Below are 26,707 nucleotides of genomic sequence, written 5' to 3' on the forward strand. Positions count from 1 at the left end.
ATGACAATACCAGACTCTGGTTGACATCCCGCCCATGTCCCTTTCTTTTCACCTCCTGTCATGACCACATGCGTTTCGTGCTTGGACAGACCTTACCCTCTGGTCGATAAGGAGAAACACATTCAAGCTGCTTCCTTTATTGGGCAAGCAACACGCGCTGAGCCATTTTTTTTTCGTCTGTATTGCGTCACAAACTTAGTGTGACGTAAAATAAAGTTTTGTTTATTCGCTCATGTGTGGTCGTATTGGTCCGTTGCCTGGAGGGCGTGCCGTATCCAGGGGATGTACGGCTCGATGTTTGTGTAGACTCCCGGCACACCCTCGAGGTTGCAACCGTCTCCGAAAGACACTAGGCCCACAAGCTCATAGGTGTTGCCACGCTTGAGCATCAGCGGGGCACCCGAGTCGCCCTGCAACGCCGTGCAGAAATTCTATAGTCGATTTCACAGCACCGCAGGAAGGTAGCGAGGCTTCTCGTAAGAACCTGCAAGTATGGACAAACTAGCCGAGGCCTTGCGTTTTGTTTTTAAGTGGAGACTAAACAGAAAAAAAAAACGAAGTCAGATTGGACTGATAAATTATTCCTTCAAAACTTGATTTTCGTTAATTTCGAGATAAGAGTTTCTTCGCCTAGAAGAGATAACGTATATTCCAAACTATAATTTTTCTTCACTGTTACGCCCGAACCCCAGCGCGTGTGCGTCAGTGTGATGTTATGAATTGCAAAGCATTTTGTCGTATTGGGGCTATTCTGGCACAATTAACGTTTCAAAACTTGTCAAGTTCGGTCTTCGGCTTCTTAAGAATAGAATGTAGCCCATCTTTACAAACTGTTGTTTTATAGCACACATGATACGCGCACTCATGTACACTGGGTCGCATAATGCATAAAGGTTTACTAGGTGGACACAGGAGGAGGAGGATTGCAGACTTGCACAAAAACATACACACGCGGGCGTACGTGTGAAAAAAAAAAAAAGAGGCTGTACACGCGAAATGCATGTGAAGAAACGTGCGTATCAAGAGGCATTACGAGCCACGTTTTGACGCAGACACAACAGGAGGCTTTACAGAGACAGAGGTGAAATCCAGGTTGGTAGGCTAGTAGTGCTTTCCCACTAAAATTAAATAAGGAAGCAATAATAGGATGAAAAAGACAGTGTGCTTGCGCACAGCGCGCACGAGATAATCCACACAAGCTGGTTTGATATCAGCATAGGATAAAATGCGCACTAAAGCCTTACCTGCTAAACTCTGACTCATTGGGAAAAGCGTTTTTGTGTCTTTTAATTATTATCCCTGTGATGTGCCGGATAACATTAAACACTGTTTAATTAAGTGTAAGGACGTCACTCAATTTTGTTTTCCAGAGAAAAAGAAAGAGACCTTGAACGGAATTTTCATACCATACGATATGTCAAGGCAACAAGTAGGGATAATATAGTACCTTTTCACATGTTTTTACTTATAGGGTTGTACAGCTTATCCCTTACAACCACGGCGTCTTCATCGTCATCATCATCAGCCTATATTTACGTCCACTGAAGGACGAAGGCCTCTCCCTGCGATCTCCAATTACCCCTGTCTTGCGCTAGCTGATTCCGACTTGCACCTGCAAATTTCCTAACTTCATCACCCCACCTAGTTTTCTGCCGTCCTCGACTGCGTTTCCCTTCTCTTGGTATCCATTCTGTAACTCTAATGGTCCACCAAGTATCCATCCTACGCATTACATGGCCGGCCCAGCTTCATTTTTTCTCTTAGTGTCAATTGGAATATCGGCTATCCCCGTTTGCGCTCTGATATACACCGCTTTCTTTCTGTCTATTAACGTTAGTCCTTAAATGTTTCGTTCCATCGCTCTTTGTGCGGTCCTTAACATCTTTGTTAACCTAAAGGTTCTTTGTTAACCTCCAAGTTTCTGCCACATATGTTAGCACCGGTAGAATGCAATTGGTAAGCTCTCAGTCAGGATTTGCTAATGCCTGCCGTATGCACTCCAACCCAATTTTATTCTTCGGTAAATTTTCTTCTCATGATCAGGGTCCCCTGTGAGTAATTGATCTAGATAAACGTACCCCTTTACAGACTCTAGAGGCTGACTGGCAATCCTGAATTCTTGTTCTTTTGCCAGGCTATTGAACATTATATTTGTCTTCTGCATGTTAATCTTCAACCCCACTCTCACACTTTCTCGGTTAAGGTCCTCTTCATATGGTGATGCAACTCACATTTGAATGTTCCCACCAATTTTGACAAGCAAAAAATAACATAACGCGCGATGTAGACATATACCCTATGCCAGCTAAATATAACGCCACAGTCAATAAACGTTATTCTAATTTAACTTTCTTTGAATATTGCCAAGACCAAATATGGTGTCTTTGCCTGCCCCCATAAAATATGCTTGAATATATCTTCTGGAATATCAGTAGGAGATAATGACATAGAATAAGTCAGTACAATCCAATACCTGAGTGTAACATTAGATGCAGCGTTGAACTGGAAACCGCACATTGAGCAATTGTGCAAGAAACTTTCTTATGCATGTTTTATTCTTGCTAAAGCTAGGCGGCATTTTGAAATGCACACGCTGAAAACATTGTACTTCGACTTTTTCTAGTCACAATTAACTTATTGCATAGAGTCTTGGGGGTTCACTCCCAAACACACATTGAACCTATCTCACGACTGCAGTTCTAAGCGAGCATTGAGAATAATGAATTTCACAGCCCCGAATGCGCCCTCTCGCGCTTTGTTTCTGAGCAACCAAATATTGCCGCATTGCCGTTTCGAGATTTCCGCGTTGCACTACTTGTACTAAGAATACGGTCTGGCGCCTCTCATTTTCCTTCGCAGACATTTCATAGAGCCGCAAGTAATAGTCGCTCAGCATCACAGGGACAATACCTTGTCCCCATATCTTAATGACTATGGCCAGCGTCGCCCTCAGTACGCAGGAGTGAAAATTTGCAATAGGATTCATTGTGCTGTGTTAGGGACGTCGAACCCATCTAATTCGTTAGACTTTTTTTTTTCCTGGCGCAAATAATTACCTGAAGTACAATGCCTAATGTTTGGAAACTGCTTCGTATTGACATCCATTTCGTGGTCGCTATTGTGTTTATTGTTGAAACCTATGAATAGTCACTTCAGAGAGATGTGCTTTTTAGTATAATGGATGCTGCTCTTGACATAATTTTCTTGCTGCTCATTATGATTCGCTCTTGTGTACTTGTGTAGTTAGTATTAATATGCTATTACTTCGTTCTCTCAAATTTGTGGGTCATTTGTATATTTGTATTAGTTCGGTAGTGTTCAGTATGTAAACATCTGTCCTCAAAAAGTTCTGTGCTATTATTGCATGGATCTATACTTGCCTTTGGCTAAGGATCCAGGCAGTGATGCTTATGTATTGTATAAAAAAATGGATGGAATAAAAAAAGAATTTGAATTTAGTACGGAAAGTAATGCAAAATTATTGTGCACCATATATAAGAAGGCATTTGCATTCTGTTTTTCGTTTCGTAAATAAAGAATTCAATTCAAAACAAATATATTTCATGATGTAAACGACCACGTCTGACTAGAAGTTCGACGTGTTGTTCACCGTTTCCAGAAAAAAAAAAATAAATTGCGGTGCCTTAAGAACGCTCATTCATAATTCGAGACGGAAGGGAATATGAAAAACTGGTATGCCAGGCGACCGGAATATCGAACAAATTGTTTCTTCAACATCGGACTTCAGTCAAATCCTTCTGCAGTTGAATGACTATTATGATCAAATTAACTTCCGACCGGATCGGCATCCTTGGTAGTGCTATTGCATGCCTCCCTTTAGGTTTCTAATTTTGAATGGCATTACCTCTTGAGTGGTGGAGGTGTTTACATTAGCGATTGCCCTATACTGTTTTCATTGTGCTTTTAGACGCTGTGCGCCTATTTCTGCCTCTATGTATGAACTTAATGTACTTATCTCTTCGTAATAAAATATATAACAAAAATATACAGGATGTATTGATTTCGTACAGAATATGCAGTATGACTGGACATTACATATGTCCGCTTGCAGATATAACCCAGACTGTCCTTAACAGTCATGATACAAAGGTGGGTGGTTGGTTAGGAGTATTGTGAAATATGGTTCTACAGCGCAAATTTTGACGGGACACAACGAGATACACAGAACAAACGTCGATTCTGTGTATCTAGTTTTGACCTCGCGTTTGTATCGCGTTTTTCCTGTGCATCTCGCCGTGTCCCGTCTAAAATTGGGCAGTAAAGCCATGTTTCACAATGTCCTTAACAGGGTGACTACACGATGAAGCGAAGGAAATAATGAAGAAAAGAATGAGACGATCGAGGTCGTAGTTCGGCGTACCTGACAGGCGTCCGAGCCTTTCTTGTAGGCGCATATCTGGTGCGGTTTGAAGAAGGCGATTCCTCCCAGGCCGTGTATGCATTTCTCCAAGCTCCAGACCACCTGGGTTGTGTACCGCAGCACAGGTGAACCGGTGCCATCTGCGAACATTACGGGAGGCGTAAAGCAAAACAAAAACTATGTTTCATGGTGCATTTGCCTGTTAAATTTGAGGGCATGTTTCATCACATCGCTGTGGTACATTCATGTTTTCTATCCCACATACTTTACACCGAAATTCAGTTGTGTGGCCGTAAACTAACCAACGTCGCTTCCTACTGATCCCAGGTATGGGTGAAGTGCGGAGCTGTGGTTGACTGCACTACAAATGCAGTTGTCATCGCTTTATTGAGCTTCTGTAAAGTTTTGTATGTCACATGAGATATCCGCCTCTTTTCCTGCATACGTGCTCGGGCACTGTTTGATATTTCTGTCGGTGGCTGACGCCTGAAAATTTCCCACCGCGCTTTGTGCTGGCGCTGAGCTTCGTTTCAAGACTTATCCTTTTTACTTCCTTTCTTTCTCTCGATTTTTTTTGTTTCTCTTTAAATTACGTCGTCTCAGTACATTGCACTGGCAACATTTATTATACCTTTGCAAAATATCGGTAAGCTGCGGTTCTCAAACTGGGTGTCAAATGCACTCCATGCACCCGATTTTTAGAGATTTTTTAGTGAGCCGGGTTTCCTGGTGGTACTTCACCCAGATAAACTTGCTGCCCTTCTTCTAAATCCCGACTAGCAATCGCGAACTGTCGCCCTCTCCGGCCATGATTTTGAACAGTACATCGTTTTCTTTTTTGCATAGAAATCTTCTATCCCACCTTTGAGCTTTGCCCCGACAAATTTAGTCAAACATTTGTTGCAAATGGTCTCTGCAGAACAAAACTGGTATCAAAGTTATGCTGGCAAGATACGAACCACTGCTGACGAAGCAAAGAGACCTCGCCGCAAAGGCCCTCTAGTGCATGCTGCCGTAAATGGAGCTGCTATGCAGCCGCTCCTCCAGCTTACGCTGTGACTGTGCTGCGTGTGCCGCCCAGGCCTGTGACTTGTTTTTCGTGGGAGGGGACGCTGGGCAGGCGGTATCCTGGTACATCAAATTTCGGGGGCAGGGGGGAGAGGCTGCTGTGCTCGTTGTGCCCCTCTCCCCTTACATTCCTAAGAGCAGGTATGGGTGCGAGTGGAGGCTTAACGAACTTGAGGGAGGCGGCGGATTCGGTGGTGCGACGAGGCGAGCATATTTGCAGGCGCACCGCAGGCTTGGGCCAATCTGCGCAAGTCCAGCAGGGCCGCGATTTTATAGCAATGCATTTTCCGATGATTTTCTTTATCGCGCCTTTCGCGCTTGTCAGAGCGACGATCCGCCCGTGTTATCAATGTGATCAGCCAGCCGTAAACTGTGGGTAGTAAGAGCAGGCGTAGTGCTGACCCTTTTCCTAATTTAGACTGGCAACAGCAACCCAGGAGGCTCTCCCGCGCTGTTACTATATTACTCTATGGGCTGCCCGCCATTAGTTGGTCTGTGCGTGCGGGATGGTGTGTTCGCTGGTCGCTTGGTTGGCGCGCAGGAACAGCATCTCTTGGTCCAAGAGCCACGCTTCCATACCGAAAAGCCTTGATATAGGCAAACTAGAGGCGTATCAAGCGTCGAGAAGCGCCGGAAATCGCAATGCACTATGCAGCCATAAGTTCGTCGCAGAAAGCTACGACCAATGCTCGACGATAGAAACACGTTTGTTCACAACGCAGTAAGTCCCTCGCTATCCTTTTCTTTTCGCTTGCTTACTGGCGTTATTGCTGTTAAACGATACAACGACCGTTCAAAAAGGCACACAGGCTGATTCATACGCGTGTGCGAAGTGATATTTTGCCGTGCGGACGCATAACGTGTAGCTCGATATGACAGCTGTAATACCTGTTTGCTCTTATGCTGGCGACAGCGGAAGGCAACTCGTCGTTCTTACTTCCATGCAGTGATTCCACGCTCGTTCGCGTACGCGCGATGTGTTTCCGGAGCCAAAAGAAGACTTCAACACCGTATGTCGTGTCCGCCCTGATGACGCACGATGGTTTTGTGAAAGAGTGTGAATGCGAATGCGCTGCTAGAGAAAATTGGCGCATGTCACCATGTCATGGGACTGTTGAAAGTACTTGTGCTGCTTGTTGATAATGGGTATGCAGAGCCCCGCCGGAACTGTCATGTACGGAACTGCCACAAATCTTGAGGAGGCCCCGGGGGCACTGAATACCGGCTTCTAGCGTCGACGATATTGACTGGAGAGCTGCATGGCCAGACGGTCTTTCTCACCCGCTCCAATCGCGACTTCATGAAACCGGGAGAAGGTCGAGGAGCGTAGAAGACGTTCAGAAAGCTGCAAGGTAGTTCGCAATATAGATTGCTGCAAATATTGCGAGTTCACTTCTGTAACTCTGGCAGACTGCAACGCTAAAAAAAGCAGACAGTTTGTTCGGTGAAACATGCGAAGGCAGCCTCTTGTAAAGTCAGAAACCGACTTGTGCCACATGACTTTACCACCAATTTATGCCCAGAAATTCAGGTTGTGGTGACTACGGAGTTGACACCCATGCAGCCAGCATTTTTTTCAATACCCGTTAACACTCTAGTGTCATGCGTGGGCCTGACACCAACCCAGCAGGCTGTAATCGAGGTAAGCACATGTACGCATGTAGTATGCTGGCATTTAGCACGGAATAAAGCACAGAAAACACGATAACTTTGTGCACAACGTTCACTTCTATATGTTTTCCACCTACGTAGCACGTAGCGTACTCTTGCTACGGGCTGCATAACTTGTGTTAAATAACCCACTTTCACACGTTTATAACGCATTTTGCTCTGTTTAGCAACCGTACAGTAATATCTACAAAAGTATGTTGACTGTGGTTGTGTCTGCTTTCTGTGTGTTAACTCTAACATGTGCTGCATCCTTATATGCAGGCTTTTGTGTGCTGTCGATGAAGCTCACCGGCTTGAACAGACCTCTTGTCAGCAGAGCCTATGCATAGTATACATGTAGGATGATGGTATGTAGCATGGAATGAAGTCAGAAAATGCGAGAACATTGTGCACGACTTCCAAGTAGCGGCAGTGTGTTTTGCATCATGTGCTCTCGCCACACGCTATATACATTACTTGGCCCAAATAACGTACTTATACATTTTCATAACACCTTTTGTTCTGTTTAGCAACCGAACAGTGATATGAGTGTACAAAGCTATAAGTTGACTCTGATTATATCCGCTTTCTGTCGGTTAACTCCAACGTGTGCTGCACCCTTAAATGCAGGTTCTCTTGCTGTCTGTTGACGAAGCTCGCCAGCTTGAACCGATTTCTCGCCAGCAGAACCAAAGTGTGACATGGACAGTTACTCGCAAAAACCGCTTTACTGCTTCCAATTTTGGTGTTGCTGCTACACGAGAGAACTGGACAGTTAAAGGCCTGCAGAACCTTACGACAGACCGAGATCCGTCTACAGTAAGGGCCATCAAGTAAGTGCGGGTTCAAAAACATTTCTTGGTCAAGTTGGCTCATAACGAAGTGAAAACTATAACACAAGAAGACAAAGTGTACAGGCCAGACTACTTCCTATGCGCTATGTTCTTTACATCTGCTTTGGTTACTCTTGCTTCCAGTAAATCATTGTGGCTACAAGTGATCTGCACTAATGAATGGAGAGATACAATGTTATCAACAGATTACACATATACATCTGTTGTCACACAGTGTTCCAGATACCTTGGAAATGGGAGTAGCATTGCATACTATATTTAACACATGTATACACACCGTGTGTACTGCGAAACGTGGTTTGTGTCACAGAATGCAAGTAAAAGACGAAACCTACAAGATGGTATTTCTGTTTCAGGTACGGAGTTTCAAGCGAAGCCATTGCGGTTCAAAATTATGAATCAACCCTCCGAACTTTCCGGCACAACATTCAGACCTTACACTACGGCCTTATTGTGGATCCAGCCTGCCCATAGCTCGGGTGCACCTCATTGATCGTGTGGTGTGGTACCCAGAGGAACAGATATCCTCATGACATCGTCGAAATCAAGTGCCCGTATCCAATGAAGATCTGAAAGTACCAAGCACTGAAGGTCCATGCCTTGTGAAAGACGGCTACGGCACATGCAGGCTAAACCGCACTCACTATTGCTACTACCAGGTTTTCGGGCAGATGGCCCTTTCAGGGCTTACTTGGGCTGACTGTCGTGTATGCTTCACAGTTTCTAGTCATTGAAAGAATTAGATTGAATGAAACAATGACAGAAATGCAAGAATAGGTTAAACAGCTTTTATTTTTCTACACTTCTGCCGTACTTTGCAAAAATGTCGTGCAGTACAGATGATGAATCTTGAACTCGGGAGATCGCAAAGTCAATGACAGTTTATCTATTTATTAATAAAATGGTGAAACTGTTGACAATAGCGTTGTATCATTTTCTTGCAACTAGAGTATTGAAGCCACGTGCTTATGGTTTTGGCCATGCTAGCTTGGCAGTCATGGCGAACGCTGTGCATTACTAAACTGACACCTTGAACATCGCTGTATCAAGATTGTTGCTGCTGCAGATCATAGGTTGCTATTAACGGACTTTGAAAATTGCTTAATAATGCACACAATGCCCAAATTTCATTGATGATTGCTGCGACAGACAGTGGGATGGGCCTCTTGAAAATATGAAATGCCTTAATACCTTGACTGCATCGCTGGACATGTATTCTCAAACTTGCAATTTCCTCTGTTTCTCTAATTTCTATCAGGTGCTGTCTCCGAAGGAAAGGGGGAATGTTCAAAGTAACTCCTTTTGCGCTGAGCAGGTCATGTATCTTAACGCCTTGTCAGCCATTACCGAGTCGCCAGGCTGAAACTCGAGTTAAAAAAAAACGCTTTTTTTTTTCAACGAGCTCTTTGTCTGACACTGACCCTGTATATACTTTTGATAAGAACATGATCATTCAATCAGGTGAAATGAAACCAAACCCTTCATTGTATTAGTTGACTTGTAGGTAGAGTATGTCGCCGACTGAAGGACCAGAGAGCTTGGTACTTCGCATCTCACTTCCGTCGAGTCGATAATGACCCTTGCTGTTGGGTATCGCTCTTTAAAAATGGCTGGCATAGCCTTGTCAACCTTCTCTCTGCTCAGCCAAAGGTCCCTCTGACCACTCTGCAAATAATTAAAGCTGATCCATGTGGTACATATTGTGGACACTGTAGCAACGGACACCCTGAACCTGTATGCAAGGTCCCTTTCGAACAGTCCCAGGTGCAACCTGACAAGAAAAAAAAATAAAAAAAACCTGGTCCTTAGCTGGTGGCATGTGTGGCCTTCCTGCATTATTTGGCCTACTTGAATAGCTCCTGGACCAGACATTTATATTTCCCGCACTCTCACGGGGGTTTATCAAACGAAAGAAGCTCATGAATGATTCAAAGTTTGGAAGTCCAGTGTAGAAACTAATCCCCTCTGGACTGTCCTTGAAGCATTCGACAGAAAATTGCCTGTTTTTATGCCACTCAAAGCTTTTTGTTTTCCATATTGACTATTGCATACTCTCTTTGAGCTTTATATAGCATATATTTTTTGCTGACTTCCCCTCTTTGGTTCTAGTTTCCAAGTCGTTTTCCAGTTGTATGCGCGCTTTGAACAGAGAGAGCTGCATCTCGAGCTCAGGAACTCTCCTTGAATTTGCTTTCGCAGATTTCCCCTCGTCGGTCCTACCTTCCAGGTCGCTTTCCAGTTGGTGTATGCGCATTTGGAGCACAGAAAACTGATTCTCTAGCTTCGAGACTCTCCCTTCCTATGCACAATCACACACTTCGTGGTTTTGGACGTGGCTTGCGCTGGTCGGCTAAAACACTTGCTTCGTACTCTGCAGCGTCCATAGTTTGAGCAGCTGTTGAGGAATCCCGCGAATAGGCCACATCGCTACTGGCAGAAAGCGGTGGTTGTGACGCAAGCCTGGAGCTGCTAGCCTGGCCGACGGCGGAAAGCAGTTATATATATTTGACGAAATATCTTCGGTAATGTTGCCGTGAACGGCATCTATCTTGTGTAGGGTCATCAGTAGTCTGGCAAAGCCTACTTCCCGCATTTCGGGCATCCCCTGCTAGAATTCCAAGAATTGTGCCTTATATAAACTGGTGTTGAAGACACGTTTGATCAGAAAGAGAAGCACATAATACATGACGCTTGACCTTAACTGAATTTTCGCTTCGCTGAAACAGCATTAATAGGATGCGCAGAACATCCAAGAACTCGGACGCAATGAAGCAGAGTTAATTATTGTTTTTTTTCCTTTAACCCAAGCGATCTGAACAAGCCGATATGCAGGTTATCTTGCAGATAGGAACACTCATTTGTGGTGAGAGTCAGTGACGGGGCGCTTGCGCGTCTACCGCCATCTTTTTGATGCATATCGTTTCGAATTTTTCTCTTATCAGCCTGCACCTGGAACCGTCTGAGCACTCGAGCGCCGCGAAACTACGGGGCGCACGTGGACGTACGCCCATGGTCGCCCAGATGGCCACCAGCATAGACTCTTGCTTGGTATTCTGCGGCGCCTCTAATGATGTCCTATTAGGGATTGCTGGGCAACGCTTTCGTCCTGTCGTTGACAAATAGACGTGATTTTTTATGACAATTGTTATTATTATTGACCGGTTGTGTATGTATATTATAGCTATTCTCACGTGCGCCAGTACCAAGAGCAGGAGGTTGATCCTGGAGACGCTAACAGAATTGACTAATTGATTGATTGACAATTATTTAATGATGAAACAGGCAATCTCGCTCACTCTCGCTGGTGACTCCCCACCCGGCGACGACCACGGTCTCCCCGACGAGGTTCAGGGGTGACTGGGGCAGGCAGATGGTGCGCGCCTTGGGACCTAGCTTGATCGGTGTATCCAGCAGGAGAATAGCCAGGTCGTTCTTGAACGTCTGGAAGTCGAACTCCTCGTGTCGGTAAAAATGCTTCACCACTACCTTGGTGCCCGTGGAGAACTTTGACGCGCCGTACAGCATCACGATACTCGTGGCCTTCTGGTTGTTGGTCCTGCATGTCAAGCGACGAGGAATTACACCGACCGCAAGCGCCACGCTCACGCATCTCGCTAGGGAAGCCAGGTGGCACCATTGCGCGTACGATCCGACGTACAAGTAATCGTACCAATAATCACATCAAATGAGTTTTCAAGATGCTTGAGTAGGACTTGTTGGCCCAGGTGGTACAGGTACAATTTCAAAGAAATGTCACAAAAGAAAATGACAAATAAGACTAGACAACAGGTCAGGTGCCTGACAAGCGACAACAGGGTCACCTGTCCTGTGGTCTAGTCTGATGTCACAACTTCTTTGGTGCCATTTGTTCCAATAAGATTCCAATATGTTTCATTAAGTGCTATAAATCGGAGTAACTAATCTTAAGACAAATGTCTGCTGCCTCAAAGCTATATGCGGATTTCTGGGGAATTGCGTAAAATGGATGTAATTTGACTGACGAGGGCTGCCTAGTTAATTGTCGATACTAGGGAGATTTATATATGCTACCAGTTTTAATGGAACTTGTAGGTGCCAGCATGAACAGCAGCGGTGACATTTGGTAGCACCTGTGCTGTATGAAGTGAATGTTCTGTCGTGTGGCAGTTCTTGGCTTGGAAAGGCACGATATCAGAAAGCTTGCATCATTGCGAGAGCCATTGCGTCATAAAATAACGACATATAATCACGCAGTAACTAAACGGCTTACGCGGTTTCATTGTGCACAGCGCCACCAAGTGTCAGCACTGCCATAGACGGAAAGTTTCCATTTTCTCGAGGACGGGGGAGGTTGGAGCCCCACCAACCCACTCCTATATCACCCCTCTCCCTCTATTTTCCCCTTCTTCCTCATATAATACATGCACACGGACGCAAACCTCTCCACACTGCCCACTCTCTCACCCCTCTCCTATATTTTGCGGAGACGCTGCTTTTTTTTTTTTTTTTTGGTTCGTTGCTTGGCCCATGCAGGTCGCAAACCGAAAATGCAAGAGCAAACGAAACTTCACTGCAGGTCGCCTTCGTGCAGATAATCACTCTAAGAATTAACATCGCGCAAGCATGGCCCAATGAATTAAACACAATTTATTCTTATCGACATAATAAAGGGAAAATGAACAAGTACACACAATTTGAACAAAAAACAAAACAAACATTCAACAAACAAAAATTTTCAACGGTTATTCGGTATAGCCGCATAACTCGTCGTTCTTGGTCTCGTCGTCGAAGTCTGTGGTCAACCGTAACTTAGCAGTTGCCGTTTGGCCATCACGCACAACGTTTCCACTATGGCGGCCCTACAGGATTGCTCGGTGATGCGTTCTGACTTCACAAAGTTGCAGTGGAATGTAGCAGGCATGCGGAGGTCATAAGGAGGCTGTGTCACCCCGCTGCGCGAATGTGACAGCCGGCGTGACCTGTCGGCGTGAAATCTTTCGTCTAAGTTTTTTTTTCTTTTGCTTCGCCAATGCGCGCTGTCTTACAGTCGGAACAGTTGGTATTGTAGACGACCACTTGAGCTCTCTTTCGGTGCATGGTTCTTGGGCTCAAGGGGTCGTCGTCTACAAAACCAGCTAGCTGTTCTGGCTGTCAGGCAGCGTACCTAGGCGAAGCGAAAATCCTAAACGAAAGAATCACACAACACAAAAACGATCTCGGAACCTTCTCTTGACGGTGCAGACGGGCCCCTTGCTGAACATTCAGAAGATGCGGATCACAAAATTGCGTTCCAAGGAACCTAAATTGTAACGACAGAGACTAACCAACATATTGGGGTCATGGTACATTCAAAACACCAAGAATGACTTGAACCGTTCTGAAGGAAACCTCCACTCTGTGTACATTCATGGTTTACCGGACAGCGCGAAAAAGTGAGGAAAAGCTGGCCAGGAACGAACTGTAAACCATCTCGGACCCTTCCCCAAGCCTACCACTTTCGCTTCACTTCATTAGACACGGACGCAAGGAAAGTCAAGCTTCCCCGTTGAAGCTCAACACCCCCACCGCTATCATCCAGCCTCGTCCTGCCGTCGTATTCGTTTTGTGCTGCGTGTTTTGCCGCTGAATTTCCAACCATTAACAGGGACCAACTGGCTCAACCAACCATTTTCCTATCATGAAGGACGTTTGAAAGTTGCATACTGCCATCTCTGTCGTCGCACCCCCCCCCCCCCCCCCTCCCACCCCCTCCAACCCACCTGGAGAAGGAACCGACTTGGCTCCGAAACGTCGGGAAAAATAAATCAATTTTCTTGTTGAAACAATTCTAAAGTCCTAACCAGCCGTTCCCCTCGCTAGGAGGGGGCTTAATTGGGAGAGATCCCTGACCAGGCGCGCTCGGCGCTCGACACACATTCGGCGTAGTATGAACGGGCCAAAACGTAGTCGACGCGAGGAGCGGCTCGGGCCCTCGAGTACCCCTGTAGTCTCCGCCTATGAGCACTGCACTGATGCTTCTGTTTCCGTCCTGGTATTCCGCCACAATCGCAACGCAAAGTCCCTGAAGACGTACTAGCTTCGAATTTAGAAACACCTTCTAGTACATTATTCATTACTCATGTTTTCTTCTGTCTCCTTGTATATATACTTCCAAACACTGGGAAATGTAAAAACAGATTTTTGTTAAATTTTTACCCCTTATGTACGTTTATTATCGGCCATTTTAATCCGTGGTTCGTCTTATTGGGCCATCAATTCTTAAAATTGTTGCCCCCAAAAGTAATGAGATTTCATTGTATGTAGCATAAGGCCACCAATACTCCAGCAGTATTTACTTTTTTTTCACCATAGAATCATTCACATTTCATCTATTATATTTACATCCCAAGACGTCGGCAATCGTGCTATCTACCCCGCGGTGCTGCAAACCAGTTTCCTCCTCGCCACATGCGTGACGCTAAATCGCCGCTCGCCCACGCTGGCGCCGGTGGGATGATTCCCCACCTTAGTTATCTTGCTTCGAGGCCTTATCTATGTAACCTAACTTTCAGCATAAAATGTGATCGATGGCTTTTCCACTATTTGCATGCGCTGCGAATGTTAAGTCATCATTAACAAACTTTCTCTCTTAACAATGTATTCTGTGACATACTGATCTGCCTTTGCACGGTAGAACAACTATCCTTTGAATCATCGTGAAACCTATCTCGTCTGATTTCAGTCGTTCCTGTTTAGCATAGCTGCATTTTACATCGCGTCTGGCACAGTGCATCGGCACAGTGCTTCGCATTGACTAATGAAAGCACTCTGCCCCAAAAGCGCTTCTTGGAGATCCCTATAACGAGGAGTTACTTGGAAAGGACACCTTTCCACAGGTACCTTAGAGTACACGCCGAAATCAATTTGCAAAACTTTTTGCTCATAAATCAGTGATTGTAGCGCAACGAAACTTCAGTCAAGAGGCGGCAGTGCTGTCACCAACTTTGTGAGATTGACAAAGGGCCAAGCCACAATCATCATAATCATCATCATCGTCGTCGTCGCCGCTGAAGGTGAGTGCCGAGTAGATAAACACTCCATAGGCATTAGAACAAACTTCACATTTTTCGTACGTCGACTGATGCTACAGTGTGGTTTATACTTTCTAGTGCTCTTCTGTAGCTCTGCCTTTAAGCTTTCCACCTTGCACACGACTAGATGACTGAAAACCTCAACAGCATACTGGCCGCCTACAAGTAATGATGTTCCTGTAGCGAAGGAAACGCTGCTCCTTTAGGCGTATGTGCTGGCAGCTCTCACCAAATCGTGCAGTGGCCGGCCGTCAGGATGTGCCTTGCAGTCAAAATTGATCCGGCACATCGAGTAAGTATGGTCCGGTAGCGGACTTGCAGGAACACCTGCGTCACCGGGAAAGGTGCAGCCATTGCAAATACAGTAAGCAGCCAGTCATGCCGAATGACAAAGAACAAGGTGTGTCGCGATAATTTTTTTCATTGCGAAGTGGCAACAAAAACTTCTGCGAGGCCAATGTGTCTCAACAGCGATAGCTGTGAAAATTGAACAGCTGAAAAGTGTGGGAGAGAGTGTGGGACACAAAATCGTGGGAGAGGTTCTGCGAACTCTGAATGCACATTTAAATGATTAAGTCTGGAAAACACGCAAAGCTGTAAATAGAGACAACGGAGATATCTTGGCTATGAGAGGTATGCATAAGAAATTTAACGAGTTGATAGATAGTTTGAAGAGCTTAAACACTCCAAGAATCTGTAAGTGAATGGGCCGAAAAAACAAAGGCTTCCCGTAATGCCGATGTTGAGCCTGCTGATCGATTGACAAGTGAGACGAACGAAATGTATGTTAAACAGCTATAACTGCGGCGTCCACGCATGCGTCAGATGGTCACCAAGTAAATGAGGTCTAATGCATTTAGTCTAGACTTCTCTCGGTCCCACAACGTTGATAACTTATGATACAATAGCCTTGTAATTATTGTAAATTGTACAGGTGAGGATAAATAAATTTGTGCTTGAGAGTTGGTGAGAAATTGAAGACACCGATCTCGAACCACCGCACAAGCACGAGTGGAAAAAGCTGTCACCCACCCAATAAATATGCGCATCCCATGCAAAAAAATAAAAAAAAAACGAAAAGAAAGAAAGAGGAAAGAATATCGTCCCGGTGAAGGGATGGTGATCGCCGCAGCAGCGCCAACAATTAGAATGCTTTTTTTCTTTTTCTTTTTTTTTTACTGCAAACATTTGGAAAAAAAGCCCGCAATAGTTAGTCCAATCACGCCACTGCCAATTAACAATGGGCCCAGGCGGAAATCCTTTTCAAGAGAAACCAAAGCAATCGATTCGCTTATGAAAGTAATTGCATTAACTTAATTCTTAGGTTACAAACTTCACAGCACATGTTTATAGAGGAAAGTTGAAGGAAATCGTCATAAAAGTCTAGTTCCGTGTTCGAACATTACAAAACCACCCACCGAGGTGGCTTAGCGGCTACTTTGTTGCGCGGTGCTAAGCACGAGGACGCGGAATCAAATCTCGACCGCGGGGGCCGCTTTTCGATGGGGGCGAAATGCAAAAACGCCCGTGTCCCATGCACTAGGAAGGAAAGAAGGAAAGAGTGGAGAAGGAAAGGCAGGGAGGTTAACCAGTTCAGCACAACCGGTTTGCTACCCTACACATGGGAGCGGGATGAGGGGGTAGATGGGGACGAGAGAGAGAGCACATAGCACAGCGCACGCATCGTCAGTCACAGTCCGTCACTCTTGCGTGGTACGTGACATCACTGTCACAGCCGCTTGTCCAAGCCCGTTTCTTTTAAAAACCTAAGTAGTCCCTTCGTCGCCTTCAGCTGCGATGTCTTCTGTCGACGACACGTGAGAATCGTTTCAATTGACATTGGTCTATTGTCAAGGTGCGCTAGAACGGACGCCAGGGACTGTCTCGGAACATTATATTCAGGACAGTCGCATAGAATGTGTTCTAGCGTCTCCTCGCAAAGACGGGCATTGCAAAAAGAGTTGTCGGCCATTCCAATGAGAAATGAATAAGATTTCGTGAATGCCACCCCTAGCCATAAGCGATAAAGCATAGTGGCCTCTCTTCGGCGGAGTCCAGTTGGCATACAGAGATGCATCAAAGAGTGCAGGTGGTATTGACGATTGCTCCGGTTGGTCTGGCTGCTTGGTGTGCACCATAGAGAGAACGTGATCTCCGGTGTAAGCACTCGAAGTCTGTTGGCTGCGTCGGACCGTGAGAGTGGTATGGCCTCTTCCTGTATGTCGTCAAGAGCTGCCCGAGCGGCATTATCGGCGTCTTCGTTCCCTATGACGCCGCAGTGACTTGGAAGCCATTGAAATGTCATGTGGTGTCCTTTCTCATGTGATGTATATAGTAGGCATCTAATATCGAATACGAGCTGTTCGTATGGCCCGCGACGCAGAGCTGATAGCACAGATTGTAGGGCTGCCTTTGAGTCACTGAAGATTGACCATTGTCGAGGTGTTTCCCGATTGACGAAACAAAGTGCAGCGCGAAGAGCAGCTAGTTCCGCAGATGTCGATGTCGTTGGGTGGTCAGTCCTGAAGCTGATGGTAATAGCTCTTGCTGGGACAACCACAGCACCGGACGAACACTGGAGGTTTGTGGAACCATCAGTATAAATATGTACACTGTCCGCATACCTCTCGTGTAGAAGAAGCAGAGACAGTTGTTTCAGCACAGGTGAAGACAGCTCAGATTTTTTTCTGGATTCCTGGTACACTGAGATGTACTGTGTGGCTAATAAGACACCAAGGGGGTATCGATGGTTTAGATGCAGCGGTGAAGCCCGAAGGAAGTTTGTCGTTGTACTTGATGATAGTTTTAGAGAACGATGCTTGGCGCCTGTCTGAAGGTAGTGTTGCAAAGTGGGGATAGGGGGAACGTGCAAAATGTCTGATGTGCGTTCTCAGGGCTTCCACCGTAATGTGAGTTTGCATAGGATGGTCCCGAGCAATCGCAATAGTTGCCTCTGTTGACGTGCATCTGGGCAAACCAAGGCAAACTCTGAGTGCTTGAGCTTGTTCTGCCTGCAGAGCACGAATATTTGTCTTGCAAGTGTTGTTCAGTACAGGTAGACTATATCTTTAAAAAACCGAGAAAGAGAGCTCTGTAGAGTTTCAGCATTGCGTCTACTGACATCCCCCACGTCTTCCCTGTCAAGTATTTAAACAACTGGGAAATTGCTGTCAGGCGCCGTTTCATGTAGGCCACGTGCGGGCTCCAACGGAGGTCTCGGTCAATGATTACGCCAAGAAACCTGTGGGTTCTGACATAGGAAATGGTCCGCCCATTGATTGAGATGACATTAAGGCGTCATTGGTTTGCGAGTAAATGCCACTAGTGCGCATTTTTCTGGTGATATGCTGAGACCTTGTTTACACAGTACCTCACTGTCAAAGTTGCTGCTCTTTGAAGCCGCGCACGTATCTGAGGACGTGTGACTGCCGAAGTCCAGACACAGATGTCGTCTGCGTATATTGAAATCTTGATGGTAGTTGGTAAGTATTCAGCAAGTCCAAGAAGAGCGAGGTTGAATAGCGTCGGGCTGAGAGCACCGCCTTGAGGAACGCCTCTGCTGGTATAGCGCCGCGTAGTCAGGCCATCGTCAGTTAACACAAAGAATGATCTTGCAGACAGGTAACTTGCAATCCACAAAAAGACTCGACCACCTAGGCCAACCGCCGCAAGAGCATCGAGAATGGCCTCATGTAGTACGTTATCGTATGCGCCTTTCACATATAAGAATAAAGCTGCAGATAAACGCTTATGGAACCTTTCGTGCTGAACATACGAAACGAGATCAACTGTACATTGTCGATGGAAGAACGGTCACGTCGGAAACCAGCCATAGAATTCGGATAAATCTTGTTGATAAATCGTGGTTTTACGTGCCAAAACCACGATTTGATTATGAGGCACGCCGTAGTGATGGGACTCCGGATTAGTTTTGCCCACCAGGGGATCTTTAACGTGGCCACAATGCACGGGACACGGGCGTTTTTGCATTTCGCCCCCATCGAAATGCTGCCGACGCGGCCGGGATTTGATCCCGCGACGTCGTGCTTAGCAGCGCGACACCGCAGCCGCTAAGCCACCGCGGCGGGTCAAAGGAGGCTTGCACCACGAGCCGTGCTTCACAGTGCTGCGTGCGTAATCACGGTAAATTCAACAAATCATTCAAGGCAAGTCTTTTTTTGGCTTACATGGACGTTTTGAAATGTTCAAACACGGAACTAAACTTTTATGACGATTTCCTTCAGCTTTGCAACATAAACATGTGTCGTAATGTTTCTAACTAAGAAGTTAGTTAATGTACTTAGTTTAATTAGTGAATTGAGTGTTTTGGTTTCTATATTGCAAATGATGTCCAGCTGGGCACACAATTGACCCGTAGTGATGTGATTGGAGCGACCTTTGTGGAATTTTTGTAAAAGAAGTATTCGAAGTAAGAAAAGAAATTCTGCCTGTATAGGCACCGAATTTTGCACTTCGCTCGTGTTGCTTGCCTAATTGTGAAGTTAATGTACTCAATTAAGAGTTGTATGTGCTCGATTATTTCTCCCGGCAGAGCACGTGGGCAATTGTTTCTTCACTGTAATGACAGGAACCTCACAACTGCGGATCGGGCCAGGTCGATGTGTACTTAGTCTATCGTAGTCACGTTTAGCTAATCAATTTTAGTTGCCAGTGTCGCGTAACGAAACACTAATCGGCTGTGCTGAGTGAGCATTGATTCGGGCTGAGACAACACGACTGCACAAGGCGTGCCTGCCGCCTCAGCCCGCTGCTTGGAAGGTACATGTAAACTGAGACGGGCGTAGCCAGCAATGAAAAACCGGATTCCCTCCTGGCGCTCTCTGCTTTCATGCTCCAACGTAGGCTACTACTGCGACCTCGGTCCGACGGGAACGAATTCACGTGAGCTCGGTCAAGTCTGACTGTCTGAGACTGTGTTTCCTTCCTTGAACACTCTGTGTTCACTGCTTTCTTGTAAAGAACGCTCTCTTTCGAGAAAAACCGCGCATTTCGTTCGTGACCTGAAAGCACCCCGAGGTAAAGAAATAACTGGCGCCCGTGTTAGGCGACGATTATTATTTGAGTAGAAGTTTACTGCCACTCGATATAAATGTTCTGCCTAACAGTTTAAGCATGTAAGTAGTCAAAAATAGTCTACGGTGCCTCCTACGAGCAGCCTCGCAGTTTCCCTGATTTCACTTTCCTGCAGCTACGTATCTCGTTTTGAAAGAAGGAAATATCAGTGACGAAATGAGAACTTGGTCTTACCAGCCATGGGAACCTTTCGATGTCAGCTACAAGCCCGTTTACAATTCGGTAATCTACAGATGCGATGCCGCATGCTGCAAAAAAAAAAAAAATGTTTTGTGCACACGTGGTGAGGTTGGGCATGAGGAGTAACGCTTAGAAAGCGCAGAAAGATAAGGATTGACATTTCTGCAGCACTCGAAACAATTTCCAAAGTTTAAACAACTCACGCTCAATTGAATTTTCATATGCCGAATGTAACCCTAATATTCGATCGGTATCGCTGCGAATGTGTTTTCTTTTTATGCACACTTGTCCTTTCTTCAGTTATACACAGCTGTGACATTTATTCGGCATGGTGTGTTGCTATGCACGCTCTTGCAAAGTGAAGAAAGAGCATCCCATAACGCACAGCTCTTGCCAAAAGTTCAGAGCAATGTCTCCAGTGACACGATACGTCACTAGACCCCACGGGTGGCCTCGATCATATTGTGCACCTTGTGCTCCGAAGCTTGAAAGTGTGCCGAGCTCGATTCCTGATAACCTCTGTGCCTTTGCAACGTCACGACACCCCCAGCATGACGTTATTTACTTACTGGCTACAGTTACGAAACATAGCTGTGTGTCAGTGTTAACTTTACAATCCACAGTTGCGTCAACGAATTTTGCACTCCTAGAGGTTTTTTTCTGTAATTATTCTTTAACAGTATCGAATGCAAGATTAAACCGCATTTAGTTGGCTTTGGTACAGGTCGGCACGTACATTTGTGGTTCAGTCCTACTTCTCCAGGAGCAAGACCTTGAAGTGCGTTCGCTTGTTTGGGCAGGAACAAGCACTGAAAAAATGCAGGGAACATTAGTTTTTACACTACAGACTTACTTTTTCTAGTTGATCATCTCTTGAGAAAAACTTGAGGGCTTCCGCCAAAGATCTGTTTTAAATGCAAAAATATTCCTTCCAACCGCTGCCCAGTGCATTAGTATCCGAGTGCTGCTCGGGTCGTTCGAAAAACGAAAGATTGCGGCCAAGCGCAGCTTGCAGATGAACGACAGCGCAGTCGTGTTACGTCTGCAGTTTACACGATGGCGACAATGATTAGAATGTCATTGCAATAAAAGTATCCATGATAAAAGAATAGGTACAGTAATGAAGCATCAGTATACAATCACAACATCTACTATGCGCTAACCTGCGCTAGCCTTCGCGAAATTCCGGGCGACAAAATATCAGCTTCAGTTGCGGTGCATGCACTTTCGGACTCACTTTTGCCAGTTCTGTCCAATGGCAGCAAGGGAAAAAAAATTGGCAGAGACACTTAGTACTGCTTACGTGTGGGCATGCGAAAGCATTATAGTCCCTTTGGTGAAATGTTTTTTTTTCCGCGCATTCCTGGTCCACGCAAGCTCTCGCCTGGGTTTTACCTGCACCTCGGTAAGACCAAATCAAAACCCGCCAAGCGTCTCAACGTGCTCGCTGGTCCGCGAGGAGATCATAACTCGAAGGACCGCCCAGCGGCTCAGCGGCGTCACCTCCTCCCCATTGGCTACGCCGTCACGTGCCCAATGACGCACGCACTAGGCCCCACCTTTCGACGTGGCGTGTGCGATGACGCGCGCACTGGGCACACCTTTAGTCAACTAGAACCGTGAAGCCGTGGTGGCGCCATGGAAGCGTGCACCCCAGAAGACTAGGGGTTGGCTTGCACCAACGTTTAATAACAAAACTAATAACGATTTTAATAACGCGTTATTAAACGCTCCCTAGATAACCGTTGCTTTGCACCTAGTAAACAGTCTTAAACTGGTCGGGAAATTTCACTTGAAAATGTCGCCTCTTAATGTAAGATATTGCATGGACGACAAACGTCTCAGAACGAACCGGTCATATTGCCACGTGGGAATTGAGAAGGAATGCATATTTCGCCACAAAAATATTTCAGCAAGATTTTGGTTACTCTTTTTAGCAACAGGTATCGCGACTCATGGTGTGTTCTAATTGTTAGATTAAAGAAACTTTGTACTTTACGATTTTATGCGTCTGTGCGACATGTTTCGACTAGTCAAACAGTAGGGTGCTTGCCGAGGTTAGGGGCACTGGGGAACGGCTGGCCTTAATCTGTTCTGTGCCACGGTGTCCGTTCGCCGCACTCACGCCAACTGGAAGCTTTTCTTTCGATGACCACGGACGCCGGAATGATTTCGTACGCCATATTCTCTTCCAGATAAGATTTCCAGGAGCGAAGGAGCTTTTCGATGCAGCACGGTCGTCGCGTCGCCGAATAAAAACCTAGTGGACGCGATCTAGTAGCGACATCTCTGTGTGCGCGTTTCCAGCCTCGTTACGTGGAAGTCGTGGCGTTGTGTTGTGACCTGTGAGTACGAAAATTGCAGTGGTATGTTCATACGTTTTTCGCACTGCTCTGACCGCGATGTCAAGAGTGCTTCGAGTTGGAAGGCACCGACGGAACGGCCCAGCGTTTCGGTAGCAGCGAGAGGCCTACTTCTGCCTAAAGCAGCCGATTGCTTCAAAGCGACTGTGTCGGCTTTGTGGATTGCGTGTGACGGAGTTCAATGGGTTAAAGCTCGTCACATGTTAACGTAGCATTCATGTTTACCATGCAACGAGCGTCCTAAGCACCCTGCCTGTACGAGCAACAACAATGTGCTGATTGTTGACTACCGCACATTGTGATGTGCTGAGCGTTGATGCACTGCCGCTCAGTCTCGGAAACTCGTCTTGCTTAAACTGTCATTTTCACGTAAGCACGGTGCACATAAGTATACACGCATAGTGTATTGCATATGTGTTGGATGTCGGAAACATAGAATGTTTTCTTAAGAGCCGCACACTTTACATTTACGTGTGTAATGTTCGTGTAAGAAAATTGTGTTCGCGTTGTTATACATCACATACTGCTCTAAATAAAACGATTATTCCCCGATTCCTTCCTGGGTCTTTTGCTGCGAAATGAAGCGGGCATAGCGGAGATCACAAACTATTTTGCTTAAATGTGTGCCTGGTATACATCACTCTTTCTGCTAAACTGCTCGTTCGCCGTATAATTTCAAACAAAGAAAGCAATTCGTGGTGCATGCATTTTAATGCCACATTTGGATGTACTATTGCTTGTATTGTTCAGAATAAATCGGAATAAACGCCGCCTACTTCTTTGCCAAGTAGAAAATGTAGAAATAGCCGGAACGGAACCACAGTGCCGTCTGTCGTTACAGCGGCAAAACGTGGCGCATGCCTTGTTCTACCCATGGAGGAAGGAATACATCAGGTGGGAGCGTCACGTGGCAAACTTGAAGCCTAGTCATAAAAAAATATAGAAGCGAAGTAGGCCCTAGTCACGTCAAAGGCAAGCGGTTGATTCTAGTCGGCTCGCTTTGGTTGCATCTGCTGCGGGGGTTTCGGTACAGTGTACTGACTGTAGTTTCGGAATAGGCGCACATGGTAGGCATGACAAACGCGCACGCCGAGGTTAGTGAAAGTTCAAGTGGGTGACGCAGTCGAGTCTGTGTTGTTTCAGTCAGGTAACGCACCGAACCACCACAAGTTACGCAGACGTGACTTGCCGCTTAAGCAGCAGACAGGCGCCAAGGCTGTGGTGAACAAAGGCGTCGGGTAACCGGAATTGTGCCCAACAATTCGAGGACCACCTCAAGCACGACTGGTCGCGTGTCGGGGTGGTTTCAGAGAAACGAAGAAACATTTCGCCCTGCAAACGTTGAGGCAACCAAGCCACCCTTCCGACGACGATTCGTCGTGTTTGGGGACGTCTTATGGGAAACAATGGCGTCTTTCGCACTCGCAAACATGTGCAGGCGATTAAGCGAGCGTCCAAGGCCCACAGTGACTGCTTACCCTTCGAAAAAAAAATTCGTCCCTTCTTGTGTCCAAGGATGGACTGGCGAACCGGCGACCACGAACATATTTAAGGCCGTGCTGGCCCATTGTTAATGCAGACGGTCCCAGTCGACGCTGTCGTTCTGCTCAATGTCCTCGGCCTCTAAGCAGACCGGCGAGAGCTCAACAGGCACATCTCAACAGCGTATTGACGTCGCACCATACAATCTGATGAAATAGTGCACGTAAATCAGAAGGAAAGGCGACGACTTCCGCGTTTAGAGTGCAGGCTAATGCTATTTATTTCTCTGACAACCAAAGACGCACAACAGAACCTTTTAGTAAGTGAAAGTGTGACAAAAGAGTGTCCCGCAAGACGTCTTCCCTCTTCCTAGCGCAAGACAGCGGGACAAAAATTGGCAAGAAAATACGCACATCAGTTTAAGCTGCACAGCCAGCTTATTTGGGAAAATAGATCACGCTCGGGCGTTATGGACGGGTTCCGAGGGGAGAGCGCTGACGAACCGCGGTGGTAAGCGCAAGTGACGCTTTGAAAATTCTGTCGTCATGGATCGGGCGCCCCCGCCTTTGTCCACGTTTCAAGGCAACTCATTTGAAGCGAACAACGACACACGCGGTAGTATAAAACCACCCGTTACTTCCTACGTGCCTCCATGCCTGTGACGGCAGGCACCTCTAAAAGTTACCACGTACCAAACAATCTCGAATGGTCCGGCAACCATTTCGGCCGAATCCTACCCAAGAGGCACCCCGGAGAGTGGGAGGGGGGGCGTCGGAGGATGTTGACTTGTCGATGCTAGCCGAATCACATGACACTCCCTCCTAGCTTTTTTTTTTTTTTTCTTCCTCCGTGGTTCCACCCATGGCCACCTATATAGCCCACCATATAGCTCATGGTTTCACCTTCACAGTGTCAGACGGCGCCACTGTTCTGTTACAGCAAATTCTACATGTAGGCGCTGCAGTAAGCGGTAGCCTACAGGCAAGTAGTACACTCGACTGCGGTATTAGAACGTGCCCATTACGAAATATGAATGCGAATGAGCCAGCGGTTTAATCAGAAGAGGCATGCATACCAAGCGTTCCACCTGTATTTTGACAGAGATGCCGCCCCACTGGTCTGTGAAGTGGCCGCCGAGCTAGGGACAGCTGCTCGAAGTTGGGGGCTCCCGGTCTCTGTAGCCTATAGGTACGAAGTTGGACCATTCTAGGGAACGTTCAGTAAAACGTTAATAAACTCGCTATTATTTTCATTTTTAAATGTTCGTGCAAGCCGCTTGTCCCACCCAGACCGAAATTTACCAAAATTTATTTTCAAGACAATTGATTTAATTTGTTTACCGGAACCTCCCTGAGACATTTGACGTCAGTCCGAGCATTTGTGACGTGCTGTTGGGTTGCGCCGTCGGCCATTTATGGTACGATAGCTCGGTAGCGATGCCGCCGTCGCCGGATTTTCGCGTAATGGGGCATGAAATGCTTTAGCATTAAAACAGAAACGGAGATTAAGCCTACAATAAACTGAACCTTTACAGGTTGATCGACATGCTTTGTTCTATCAGCAATTGTGAATGAAAAGTTTTTACTTTCTCAGTAGTGCCTGTAGCCAATAATGAACTTGTGCGAGCCCATTTTGTCGGCGACATAATTTTTTATGAAGAAACGAAGCATATCTGACTGTAAAATAAGTCGATAGTTAGTTACTCCGCAATGTGGACTCACTAGAATACGCATAACACATAATCCTACCACCTTGAGTTTGTTACAATGAAGTATGCTACGCTTTGGAATAAAAGAATGTAACTTTGACACGTATCTCGACGTTCCATCATAATTTGTGAACGCAGGGGTTATGTATGCTCCTCCTGCGCAGTTTAAACTCGCGTACATAAAGTGGTCGTACGCGATCATGGTAAGAACGAAGAAACAAACGATGATATTAGTAATTTTGATCTCGCAAAAAATTATTTCTGTCACTTAGAAATAAGGGCGGTAGAATGCTTAAGACAAATATTTTTTCATCAAAAGTTTGTATGGTGCTTGCATAATAGAAAAGAATATGCGATGATACATCGACAAATCTACGCTTTTTGCATGTGTGTATTCCTTAAATCTCAATTATCACGCGCTCTGGAAATGCGGGAGTGAATAACGGGGTGGTTAAGCTGCGTTAGGTTACAGCGGTATAAGTAAACAGAAGAAGAAGAAGAAGTAATAGTTCATTTTACAAATGAGATAAGCAGGACGTATAAAAGACAGGAATGAAATGGGAAACGTCAAATCACATAGCTTTCAAAACAGATCGCTACATGGAACAAGGGCAGTTCGACTGAAGTTTGCTATGGGAAGTTTGAAGGAGTCCCTAGTAATTAAATAACGCGCTTCTCCAATTCTACTCAGAAGCATATTTCATGCTTCTGGTTCTCATTTGCTTACCAAGGAATAGCAACCATGTTGCACTTGAACCCCTTGGCACATACATACCTGAGCAAGCAGAAGTAAAAATAAGACCCCTAATCGTGCGCGCTCACCGCAACCGCTCTTGAAGAAAGCACGAACCACGAGGCTGCCTGCAGACATGACTGCA

At 46.0% G+C, this 26,707-nt stretch overlaps 1 protein-coding gene across 2 annotated transcripts; it reads right to left on the reverse strand.

The window, feature by feature from the left end:
* Positions 1-136: 136 nt before the first annotated feature.
* Positions 137-26,707, reverse strand: LOC119431980 (trypsin alpha-3-like). Of its 2 annotated transcripts, none has more exons than XM_049656827.1 (7): positions 26,605-26,707; positions 21,013-21,085; positions 20,271-20,344; positions 15,232-15,329; positions 11,250-11,509; positions 4,382-4,521; positions 137-410 (listed from the first exon to the last, which is right to left on the reverse strand). In XM_049656827.1, the coding sequence occupies exons 1-7, from the start codon at positions 26,698-26,700 to the stop codon at positions 231-233; spliced, it is 921 nt and encodes a 306-aa protein (XP_049512784.1). In that variant the 5' UTR covers positions 26,701-26,707; the 3' UTR covers positions 137-230. The 2 variants fall into 2 exon arrangements, with proteins under 2 accessions (XP_049512784.1, XP_049512785.1); XM_049656828.1 differs by lacking the exon at positions 26,605-26,707 and adding an exon at positions 21,580-21,711.

This window comes from Dermacentor silvarum, chromosome 10 (genome assembly GCF_013339745.2).
Source record: "Dermacentor silvarum isolate Dsil-2018 chromosome 10, BIME_Dsil_1.4, whole genome shotgun sequence".
NCBI classification, from domain to species: domain Eukaryota; kingdom Metazoa; phylum Arthropoda; class Arachnida; order Ixodida; family Ixodidae; genus Dermacentor; species Dermacentor silvarum.